The sequence below is a fragment of the Anomaloglossus baeobatrachus genome, chromosome 9 (assembly GCF_048569485.1).
Source record: "Anomaloglossus baeobatrachus isolate aAnoBae1 chromosome 9, aAnoBae1.hap1, whole genome shotgun sequence".
NCBI lineage: Eukaryota > Metazoa > Chordata > Amphibia > Anura > Aromobatidae > Anomaloglossus > Anomaloglossus baeobatrachus.
The window spans coordinates 41609443-41621716 of NC_134361.1; the positions used below are offsets into that span (position 1 = coordinate 41609443).

Here is a 12274-nt window from a genome sequence, read left to right on the forward strand (position 1 = left end):
CTGCCTGTTCTGTCCGATAAGGTGTGCCGACTCGGGGTGGTCACAGACTGATCCCGGTGACATCAACTCTGCACATTGGCTTCTTTTTGGCATTTATCGTGATACCATTGTGCAGGTGACCAATTTTGCACCCAGATATGTGAGGATTCACCACACTCCAATCATTGTATATAAAAAAGGAGACAAATTGAGAAGAAAAAAAAAAAATGTATATAAAAAAAGAAATTTTTATTCACAAGCTCCAGGTACAAGGTCTGGAATTCAGACTCTGGGTGCAATGCTTCAGATCTATATAAAAAAAGAAACCATGCCATACTCACCAACACAACCTAACGCTGGCTGAGAGATCAGCACTGAATTGCTAGAATTTAAATCAAGTCCAAATCAGTATCTTCCGTGACCCAACTGCAGAATACGTCAGCCACCTTACTGAGAAAGGCTGAAGCGTTAGATTCCCCCTACACCCAGCGCGGCACCATTATTTCTTAGCAAATGAAATCTTCATGGAGTTGCTCTGGGTGATCTTGAATCCTTGGAGAGACTCTCTGGCAGCGGCGGCCTGGACTTCATTGTCAAATTCCACAAAGGCTATGTCGTGACGTCCGGGGACCAGACGGACTTCTTTGAAGCCAGGGAACCTAAAAAGTGAGAAAACTTTTAGCTATAATATATATATATATATATATATATATATATATATATATATATATATATATATATATATATATATATATATATATATATATATATATATATATATATATATATATATATATATATATATATAAAAAAGCAGTGCTGCAGAAACCAGAAATCTAGAGGACTACATGGCCAAAAGCCAGGTCATTTTAAAATGTTAGTTAAGATACAAAACAATACCAGGAGGGGGCGCTAGAGACACTCACTGGTTGAACAGCATGGACAGCATCAGCTCGTTGGTTTCTTCAGGCAGGTTGGTCAAGAATAGAATATGGTTTGGTGGATTTTCAGATATCTGTGGGACGAAATATAAAAAAGCGAATGTTAAGAGCCCTCTGTTTTAGATGTAAAAGCAGAAAACAGATGAAACATAAGGAGCTGCCACTTAAGCAATTAGTTATCACTGCTGTAGGGGAAAACAAAGCAACAAGTGCAGCCCTCGACAGGGCCGACACCCCCCAACCTAGACAGGATTGGTGAACTAACGCCATAAGCAGGACCAGAGCCCCCTCAACCTGGACAGGATTGGCACACAACCCCCCGCCCAGCCCCTGACAGGACCGACACCCCCCAACCTCGACAAAATTGGCGCTCTAACCCCATCAGCAGGACCGAAGGCCCACCCCAACCTCAACAGGCTTGGTGCTCTCCCTCACAACCCCCAGCCAGGCCCCGACAGGACCGACCCCCCCCAACCTTGACAAAATTGGCGCACTAACTCCATCAGCAGGACCGGAGCCTCCCCAACCTTGACAGGATTGGTGCTCTCCAAACACACACGACCCCCTCCACCGGCAGGAAAGCTCTACAGTCTGGTGCAGACGGCACACACTCCGTTCCCCCAACAGGATCAGCAGCCCCTCAATCTTGATAGGATTGGTGCACATTCACCCGGACCAGTGCTCACCCCACAAACGCAACAGGATTGGAGCACTTCACCCCTCATACCCTGACCGGACCGGCACCCCCCCAACCTTGACAGGACGGCTTTCCAGTCTGGTGAAGATTGGTTTTCCCATCATCCCTTCCTACTCTGTGTGCGTCTGATTTCCATGTGCCCCATAGGATGACGGGGCAGATGCAATATTCTGTACTTGCCCCAAGTGCCGAAAGAAAAAAAAAAAAAAAAAAAAAAAAGAAGGAAGGAAAAAGCCTAAAAAGACCTTGCTTCCTGGGATTGTTGGCACAGGTCAGACCACTCAATAGTGATAATCCATATTGGCAGATTGCACCTCCATCATTTTTTGCACAAGCCAATGTTTACTACGAAATTGAGCCCCTAGTAATACACAAATCAAGTGGTGGTCTACTCACTGGTATAGGTGCCATGTGTCCCTGCATCATCTGTCCATGTTGCATACCACCTGGCGGTATCTGTCCCTGAGCAATCCCCGGTGGCGGCATCATGCCGGGATGGTGCATATATGGCGACTGTCCACCCATATGCATCATACGCGGCGCCTGGTTCATTCCAGCCATGTTCTGCATTCCCTAAAGAGAAAAGAACAATTGTAAAATGATCCAGAATAGAAGCAGCAACAAGTAATATATCAGTAAGCGACAACTCACCGGAATCTGCCCTTGTAAGCCGGGCACCATAGGAGCGCCAGGAACGATCTTCTTGGCAGCGGCAGCTTCCAGCCCCTTCACCTTCCTCTTCTCCTGCCTTTTACGATCTCTCTCTACGAAGGTGCCCTTCATTTTGGCTATGATGTCGGAGTCAGACTTTGCATATTGTATTCTCTGAATGAAAGAAAAGGAAAGATGTTGGTTCTAGTCAGAATTACACAGATTCCAGAACATCTATAATGAGATATTTCCACCGGCCAAGAACGGCTCCAATATAATACCAACCATCGGCTTATCATAGAAGGGGAAGCCTTGCATCGACCTCAGGGCATTTGTTGCGCTGCTCACTTCCTTAAAGATGACAAACGCCTGTCCTCTCATCTTCAGACTCCGAGACACCAAGATATCGAGGATCTGTCCGAACTGGGAGAAGATGGCGTACAGAGACTTCTTCAGCTCTACAGGACACAGAAGACGTAATGTCAGATTAATACGTACTGAAGGTTGTAATCCGGGAACCAAGTAATGCGCTCCTGCTCCCCACACCCAACCCGAGGACCCGGCATGACCCAATGGGCAGCCTGTACTGGAAGGGGCGCCACACACATGACGAAAGGCAGACTTTGTTGCTGCTTAGAGCGCTACTAACTTGGTGCAAATCAATTAGCAGGACCCTGGTGCGCCGGCAAGGTCAGTAATTTGTGGCCATCAGACGGGAACCTTATGAACTGTGTCCTTCCTGATGACATCTTTTGACTAGTCGGCCCAATGTGACCATGACAGCGCAAGGCTGGATAATCAAAAGAAGAGCCATTGATGCAGCAGGTAGGAGATGGATCTTGGGGTTCCTGCGCAGCGTCCCCAGATTACAGACATGGCCAATGGACCACGTTTTCCAAACTGATTCTCACATCTGCACAAAGTGACACCGCGACTACAGACTTCTCATGTTAGACCAGACAACCCCTTTAAGATTTTCTGTTGCCCCGTGCAGGCTGCTAGACAATGGAAGAAAGTAGGTAGTCCAGCTTCAGGGGCAAGCAAATCTTTTATTCGGTGTGCATACAAACTAGTGACAGATTAAAATAAATTATTTAATCTGTCGCTAGCTTGTATACACACTGAATAAAGAAGGGAATTTTGTTACTTACCGTAAATTCCTTTTCTTCTAGCTCCTATTGGGAGACCCAGACGATTGGGTGTATAGCACTGCCTCCGGAGGCCACACAAAGCAATTACACTAAAAAGTGTAAGGCCCCTCCCCTTCTGGCTATACACCCCCAGTGGGATCACTGGCTCACCAGTTTTAGTGCAAAAGCAAGAAGGAGGAAAGCCAATAACTGGTTTAAACAATTCACTCCGAAGTAACGTCGGAGAACTGAAAAACCATTCAACATGAACAACATGTGTACCCGAAAAACCACCAAAAATCCCGAAGGACAACAGGGCGGGTGCTGGGTCTCCCAATAGGAGCTAGAAGAAAAGGAATTTACGGTAAGTAACAAAATTCCCTTCTTCTTCGGCGCTCCATTGGGAGACCCAGACGATTGGGACGTCCAAAAGCTGTCCCTGGGTGGGTAAAGAAATACCTCATGTTAGAGCTGCAAAGACAGCCCTCCCCTACGGGGAGGCAACTGCCGCCTGCAGGACTCTTCTACCTAGGCTGACGTCCGCCGAAGCATAGGTATGCACCTGATAATGTTTGGTGAAAGTGTGCAGACTCGACCAGGTAGCTGCCTGGCACACCTGTTGAGCCGTAGCCTGGTGTCGTAATGCCCAGGACGCACCCACGGCTCTGGTAGAATGGGCCTTCAGCCCTGATGGAACCGGAAGCCCAGCAGAACGGTAGGCTTCAAGAATTGGTTCTTTGATCCATCGAGCCAGGGTGGCTTTGGAAGCCTGCGACCCCTTGCGCTGGCCAGCGACAAGGACAAAGAGTGCATCAGAGCGGCGCAGGGGCGCCGTGCGGGAAATGTAGATTCTGAGTGCTCTCACCAGATCTAACAAATGTAAATCCTTTTCATACCGGTGAACCGGATGAGGACAAAAAGAAGGTAAGGAGATATCCTGATTAATATGAAACGAGGATACAACCTTAGGGAGAAACTCCTGAATGGGGCGCAGCACTACCTTGTCCTGGTGGACCACCAGGAAGGGAGCCTTGGATGACAGCGCTGCTAGCTCAGACACTCTCCGAAGAGACGTGATCGCTACCAGAAAGGCCACTTTCCGTGATAGTCGAGAGAGTGAAACATCCGTCAGAGACTCGAAAGGCGGCTTCTGGAGAGCAACTAGTACCCTGTTCAGATCCCATGGATCTAACGGCCGCTCGTACGGGGGGACGATATGACCAAACCCCCTGCAGGAACGTGCGTACCTGCGGACGTCGTGCTAGACGCTTCTGAAAAAACACCAATAGCGCCGAGACTTGCCCTTTAAGGGAGCCGAGCGACAAGCCCTTTTCCAACCCAGATTGCAGGAAGGAAAGAAAAGTAGGCAATGCCAATGGCCAGGGGGACACTCCTTGTACAGAGCACCAGTAAAAGAAAATCTTCCACTTCCGTGGTAGATCTTAGCAGACGTGGGCTTCATAGCCTGTCTCATGGTGGCAACGACCCCGTGGGATAATCCTGAGGACACTAGGATCTAGGACGCAATGGCCACACAGTAGGTTCAGGGCCGTAGAATTCAGATGGAAAAACGGCCCTTGGGACAGTAAGTCTGGCCGGTCTGGTAGTGCCCACGGTTGACCGACCGTGAGATGCCTGTCGCCAGAGCTCTTTGATCGTCATGAAAACCGGGACCTTGCTGTTGTGCCGATTCGTGAAACCCGTCCGGGTGCAGAGACCATTCTCCTGCGTCCACGCCCTGGTGACTGAGGAAGTCTGCTTCCCAGTTTTCTACGCCCGGGATGTGAACTGCGGATATGGTGTATGCTCTGTCTTCCACCCCTAGCAGAATCCGGCGGACTTCCTGGGAGGCTCGCCGACTGCGTAGTCCGCCTTGGTGGTTGATGTATGCCACCGCTGTGGATTGTCCGACTGAATTCGGATCTGTTTGCCTTCCAGCCACTGCAGGAAGTCTTGCAGGGCCATATGCACTGCCCAGAGCTCCAGACAATTGATCTGAAGAGTGGACTCCTCTGAAGAGAGTCCTTGATCGTCTGAGAAAGGGGGACGTTCCTGTGTAGGGACATCGACTTCCCCTCCCATTAGCGAAGAATGTTCCATTGAAGTGGACGCAGATGAAACTGCGTGAAAGGGACTGCCTCTGGATGAGGTGTCTCCTTGAAGGGGAGACTGCACCCCCGTCTGTAGTGACCGCTGTTTGTCCAGTGGAAGCTTCACCATCGCTGAGAGAGTGTGAAACCCCAAGCTAAGATATGCCAGCGATTGGGTTTAACTTTGAAAAGTTGAGGACCCACCCGAAACTCTGGGAAGTCTCCAGCGCCATGTTCAGGCTGTGTTGGCATGCCTCTTAAGAGTGCCTTGACAAGTAGATGTTCTAAGTAAGGGATCACAGGGTGACCCTGAGAGTGCGGGAGTGGTCCCACTGCTGCCATGAACTTGGTGAAAACCCGTGGGGCTGTCGCCAGACCGAAGGGTAGGGCTACGAACCGAAGATGCTCGTCTTCAATAACGAATCGTAGCAAACGCCGGTGCTCTGGAGCAATCGGCACGTGGAGATAAGCATCCTGATGTCTATTGATGCTAGGAAATCTCCTTGAGACATTGAGGCAATGACGGAGCGGAGGGATTCCATCCGGAACCGCCTGGTTTTCACGTGCTTGTTGAGCAGTTTAAGGTCCAGAACGGAACGGAAGGAGTCGTCCTATTTTGTCACCCCGACCAGATCGGAGTAAAAAGTGTCTCTTGTTCCTGAGGAGGAACCGGGATTATAACTCCTACTGCCTGCAGAAGAGCCTCGGCTTGGCCGGTGAGGAAGTTTTTGCGACAAACTGTCTCTCCCCCACCGGCCATTGACCTGTGGCAGTTAAATGTCGCTAAAGCGGGGGAGTCTGCCACCGACCGCGGACGCGGAGAGAGAGGGCTGAAAGTCATGAGGAAACCGCCTTGGTAGCGGTTCCTCCGGCTGCCTTCTCCGGGCGTGATTGAGCCCGCCAGGAACCTGAGCCCCTCTGAGCCTTTTGAGTCCTGTTGGACGAGGGCAATTGGGACGTGCCCCAGCCTGGGAAGGACCGAAACCTCGACTGTCCCTTCTCCTGATGGGTCTTGTTTGATAGCTGGGGTAAGGAAGAATCCGTACCCTTGGACAGTTGAATGATTTAATCCAACCGCTCACGAAACAGTCTGTCACCAGATAAAGGCAAACTGGTTAAGCACTTTTGTGGAAGCAGCATCTGCTCCAATCCCTTAACACTAGGAGCGTAACAACACGGAGTTGGCGGACGCCACTGACGTACGGCTCGTAGAGTCCAGGACAGCATAAACAGCTTGAGTCGCAATGCCGACATTGCGAGGTGAAGGACGCTACTGCGGCCAAGATGTAAATGTGACCGCGTCCCTCTGCGCAATACTAGCTGAAATAGCTTGGAGTGCCTCTATGGCTGCGAATGCCGGGGCAACCGACCCGCCGATAGGGCTATCTGTCTGTCAATGGCATCTTTAAGTGAAGTCCCATCTTCCACTGCAACTATAGATCTAGCCGCAAGCCTGGAGATTGGGGGATCCACCCTTGGAGCGCTTGAGCACGTCAGGGGGGGAAGAGACAACGCGTATCTTCAATACGGTTGGAGAAACGCTTATCGGGATAAGCGTGGTGTTCCTGGACTGCGTCTCTGGAGTCAGAGTGACCAGAAAAGTACTCAATATACGCTTGAGATACCGAAATAGGGATTTCTTCTGCTGTGAAGCTGACCCCTCCACTGGAGGAGTTGAGGGAGAAATACCCAACCTTCCATTGATGGACGCTATATGATTATTCATTATAGCGTCACCATCCGGTGTATCCGGATTGAGAGCGGTCTCAGGATCAGAGTCCTGAACAGCTACGTCTGCCTCGTCATACAGAGAGTACTGTGATGAAGTCGAGGGCCGTTCTTAGGGAGCTCGCTTAGGCCGTCTGGGACTGTCGTCCGTGTCAGAGCCTGCACCCTGGGATGCATGGGACCCTCCTGGAGCCATGATTTGTTTCGAAATCAGGGTGGCCAGGGGCATTGAATCAACATTGCCCAAGGTCTGTCTGGACTGCAAAGTCTGTAAGATGTTAGTCATAGCCACAGACAATATATCAGCGGAAACTGCAACTCCGTCCCTGTCCCTGGACAGGGATCACAGGTGGTTCTTTTGGCCACCTGTAGCAGAGACCCCGTTGAGTAATTGCACACACTGGGGGTCCTGGAACAGTCGCATGCAGTACAAGCAGCATAGAAAGCCTGTGCCTTGGCACCCATGCTTTTTTTTTTTTTTTTTTGCTGTTGCTGTCTAGCCATCTAGGAGCATTAGCCAAGAATAGCGACCGTACAGTGCAATGTATAGCATACAAGCATGAAGTACAATAAACACTTCAGCACATGCAGTACAAGGAGCATAGAAAGCCTGTGCCTTGGCACCTTTGCTTTTCTGCTGCCGTTGTCTAGTTATTCAGGAGCATTAGCCAGGAAAAGCGACATACAGTGAATGTATAGCATACAAGCATGAAAATAACCACTGCAGCACATGCAATCCAAGCAGCATTGAAAGCTTGTGCCTTAGCACCCTTGCTTTTCTGCTGCTGTTGTCTAGTCATCAAGGAGCATTAGCCAAGAATAGCGACATGCAGTGAATGTACAAGCATGAAAATAAACTCTGCAGTACATGCAATCCAAGCAGCATTGAAAGCTTGTGCCTTAGCACCATTGCTGTTTGCTGCCGCTGTCTAGCCATCTAGGCGGGTAGACAGCCAAGAATAGCCCTTACAGTGCAATGTAAAGCATACAAGCATAAAGGACACATGACACTGCAGCACATGCAAGACAAGCAGCATATAGAGTCTGTGCTTTAGCACCCCTGATCTTTTGCTGCCGTTTCTAGGTCTGCATCCTGAATAGCGACCGTACAAAAGTACAACAGGACACTTCGGCATTAGTGGATCAGCACTTTAGTTGCCGCTTACCGCCCGCACAAAAGCGGGTGTGTGGCGCCGGAATCCTGTGCTGGTAGCTCAGTGTCTCCGTTTTCCCGCTCTGCGTGCCGGAATGGCTGCCGGCGTCCAGAGGAGAGGGGCGGGCCGAGGGCGTGCCCGAGACAAGAGCGGGAACCCGGCGCCCACTGTGTCTAGTGAAGGGGGCTGGAGAATGCAAATAAGGCTCCAGCCCTCGGCGCTGCTATAGAACAGCGTCTCTCCCTTTCCCTGAGTGACAGGGTGGGGGCGGGAACGAAGCGGCGCTAGGCCGCAAAAGCCGGGGACTAAAGTTAGAAGCGCCGCCGCCGTAAAAGCGCGGTCGGCGCGTCCCCGGCGCACTACAAGTCGCAGCTGCGCCGCCGCTCCAGGGGCGGTCGGCGTGGCGGTCCCCACACGTAAAGTCCCCCAGTAATCTGCAGGGACTATAAGCCCAGCGCACAGCGCTACAGTCCCCGGCGCACTAGCACACCCAGCAAGCCTGGAGTGTGCGTGGCCTGCCATACGGGGACACAGAGTACCTGAAAGTTGCAGGGCCTTGTCCCTGAACGGCACTCCCGCTCCACATCCAGCAGGTTCTATGGGTCTGTGGATGGAGCCCGGCCTCAGGGCTTGGTGGCCGGAAAGATCCCACTTCCTCAGAGCCCCTCAGGGGGATGGGGAAGGAAAACAGCATGTGGGCTCCAGCCTCCGTACCAGCAATAGGTACCTCAACCTTACAAACCGCAAGTGGGGTGAGAAGGGAGCATGCTGGGGGCCCTAGTATGGGCCCTCTTTTCTTCCATCCGATATAGTCAGCAGCTACTGCTGACTAAGCTGTGGAGCTATGCGTGGATGTCTGACCTCCTTCGCACAAAGCAGAAAACTGGTGAGCCAGTGATCCCACTGGGGGTGTATAGCCAGAAGGGGAGGGGCCTTACACTTTTTAGTGTAATTGCTTTGTGTGGCCTCCGGAGGCAGTGCTATACACCCAATCGTCTGGGTCTCCCAATGGAGCGCCGAAGAAAAGTCTTCTCCATGAGGCTGGACTACCTACTTTCTTCCTTTGACTTTTGGCGCACGGGCGGATACACCATCTGTGCCCCAGATCACAGCACTTACGCGCAGCGGCGAAACAGATTATCTCCTCCATAGACAATGCAGAAAGCTGGATAATCAGCCCAAAGGCATAAAGGCTCCACGATTCCTTCCTTCTGCCCAAGAGACTGCCATAGAAGCTACCTGGTTTGGTGTTACAGAAGTCATCTGAGAGCAGAAGGAAGGAATTGTTGCACCCAAGATATCAGCACATCATGGGGAGAAAGAGTATGGAGCAGGCTCAGGAGCTCCGCGCTGCATACAAACAGCACTTCAATGAAAATCGTAGACCGCTCCAGGACTATACACCGCTGCCAGGGATATTGTCCGGTCTATAGGTTTGTACGGGTCAACTGCAACTTGAATCAAAACCATTAAAGGGAACCTGTCAGGTCCAATATGCACCCAGTTCAGGGTGCATATGTCTAATCCCTGGATCTAGTAGCATAGATAGAGATCTTTGGAAAAAGTATTTTTTCTCGTATGCTAATGAGCGTGGGGACTAGTCCCAAGGGCGTTTCTTCCCTTGCTAGTCTGCCCCATTAGCATGTTAGCACGCTCCTGTAGGTGTGCCAAAATGCTAATGAACACGCACCATCACAGGATGACCTCACTCACCTCTCCAGCTGCCATCGCTGCCCGACGCTGGATTTCGGCTCAGTGCTCATGACCCCGGAGTTTCGGTCATGCGTCCTACTTCAGTATGAAGCGTACACCCGGCTTCACAGTGCGCATGACCCAAAATCCAGTGTCGGGCGACGACGGCAGCGGAGAGATGAGAGAGATCATCCTCTGACACTGCACATTCATTAGCATGTTAGCACACCTACAGGGGCGTACTAACATACTAATGGGGCCGACTAGCCAGGGAAGCCATGCCCAGGGGACTAGTCCCTGCGCTCATTAGCATATGATAAAAGATCTTTAGAAATACTTTTTCTATAGATCTCTTTATCTATGCTACTAGATACAGGGACGGTTAGGCAGGGATTAGCAATATACACCCAGAACTGCTCGTGGCTCTGGATGCATATTGGACCTGACAGGTTCCCTTTAAATATGATTAGAAGCAGGGCTGTGGAGTCGGTAAGCCAAACCTTCGACTCCGACTCCTCAAATTCTCTTGCACCGACTCCGGCTCCGACTCCGACTCCGACATATATTGCTTAGTTAGGTGAAAAATTTATTGTAGTACATGAATATGTGTATGTGAACATCAGACATTTAATAATTTTTATGATACGATAATCAAGATATTTGGATAGAACATAAAATATATTTATTGGAATACAACTTTAGAACACAAAAAACTGTAATAAATTGTAAATATGTAATACACTATGTAATATACAGTAGATTACATATATATCTTGTGTGTGTATATACACTGTGTGTGTATATATATATATATATATATATATATATATATATATATATATATATATATATATATATATATATATATATATATATATTACATATTTACAATTTATTAGTTTTTTGTGTTCTAAAGTTGTATTCCAATAAATATTTTATGTTCTATCCAAATATCTTGATTATTGTATCATAAAAACAATTAAATGTCTGATGTTCACATTGTACTACAATAAATTTTTCACTTAAATATAAGCATTATACTAAATGTTATTATTTAGTAAAATATTCAGCACATTCTGCATTGCACTCCTGTCCCCAATTTATTATATATTTTAGGAGTCGGTGCATTTTATACCGACTCCGACTCCACCAAAATGAGCTCCGACTCCGCGACTCCGACTCCACAGCCCTGATTAGAAGCACAGCACTTCTGGACTGTGTGGGGAGCTGAGGTAATGTGAACAGTTATAACCATGCTCTCCGATATGATGCATAAAATCTGGCACAAGTCGCCCGTCACAGCAGTGGGGGACGCTGCTTGCACGCAGCTCGCGGTGTCTTCAAAGCAGTTTTGGTATAGCAGCAAAAAGGCCACAATTATACGACCGAAGCAGCTTCACATACTGGCTTCATTGCTTTTCTAAATGTTTTGGGGTTTTTTTGCATCATTTTGGAGTGCCGGGTTATAACTGCTGAGTCAACACCTGACTGGTCTCCGTGCTTTGGGGTGGACGAGCAAGTCTGCAAAAATACACGCAGGTGCGAGAAGCCCCGGAGTGTAAAATATAGGTGACCCGCAGATATCCGGATCTTCAGCACCGCCCGCAGATGCGGATCACTCACCATCCTTCTTTATCTTCTCGTTCAGGTTGTTGATGTAGATGGTGTTGTTGGGTCGGGTCTCCTGGACGGCCATGTCTCAAGTACCTGAAAAGAAAAAGGTGATGTGAAAGGTCACAAGGCACCAATTATAAAGACATAGAGGAGTGCGGTCACATGGGAGGAACGTTCCAACCTCAGCAGAGGGAAATAATAAAGAAATATGGGGCCTGGCCCTAATGAGGACACGGGGCAGCCGGAGTTCCTGAGTACAGGGGGTCAGGGAGGCATCTAAAAGAGGGGCATCAGTGAGGTGCCCGCTATCAGACCCCAGCAATAAGGAATGTGCACAAATAAGCAATATTCTAGGGCAAGAAACCTGCAGAATTATGATTGCAGCTCTGGAGCACAAGGTTGTAGCGCACAGCTGTGGGATAGAGCGTCCCGCACCTGTATGTGAAGACTCCCTCACTGTAACCCGCGAAGACTGCACACGCTGCCGCCAGGCCTCACACCACACCAGGCCTCACCACTACTAAAGAACCGGCGATATCGCTCCGCCTAGCCACACCCACCTTCTACCACTATGGCACCTCTGATTGGTCAGCACATC

At 49.5% G+C, this 12274-nt stretch overlaps 1 protein-coding gene across 1 annotated transcript; it reads right to left on the minus strand.

Moving 5' to 3' along the window:
- Nucleotides 1–207: 207 nt before the first annotated feature.
- Nucleotides 208–12219, minus strand: SNRPA (small nuclear ribonucleoprotein polypeptide A). The gene is made up of 7 exons (XM_075323639.1): nt 12112–12219; nt 11686–11769; nt 2554–2726; nt 2269–2442; nt 2014–2190; nt 906–994; nt 208–638 (listed from the first exon to the last, which is right to left on the minus strand). The coding sequence occupies exons 2-7, from the start codon at nt 11756–11758 to the stop codon at nt 479–481; spliced, it is 846 nt and encodes a 281-aa protein (XP_075179754.1). The 5' UTR covers nt 11759–11769; nt 12112–12219; the 3' UTR covers nt 208–478.
- Between the last annotated feature and the right edge of the window lie 55 nt (nt 12220–12274).

Excerpts from the sequence above, each read along its gene's own strand:
- SNRPA (XM_075323639.1), bottom strand. The coding sequence starts at position 11,758 with ATGGCCGTCCAGGAGACCCGACCCAACAACACCATCTACATCAACAAC. Across the intron at positions 2,191-2,268 it reads GCTTACAAGGGCAGATTCCG|GGAATGCAGAACATGGCTGG; the intron begins GTGAGTTGTCGC and ends TTTTCTCTTTAG. Across the intron at positions 639-905 it reads CTGTCCATGCTGTTCAACCA|GTTCCCTGGCTTCAAAGAAG; the intron begins GTGAGTGTCTCT and ends CTCACTTTTTAG.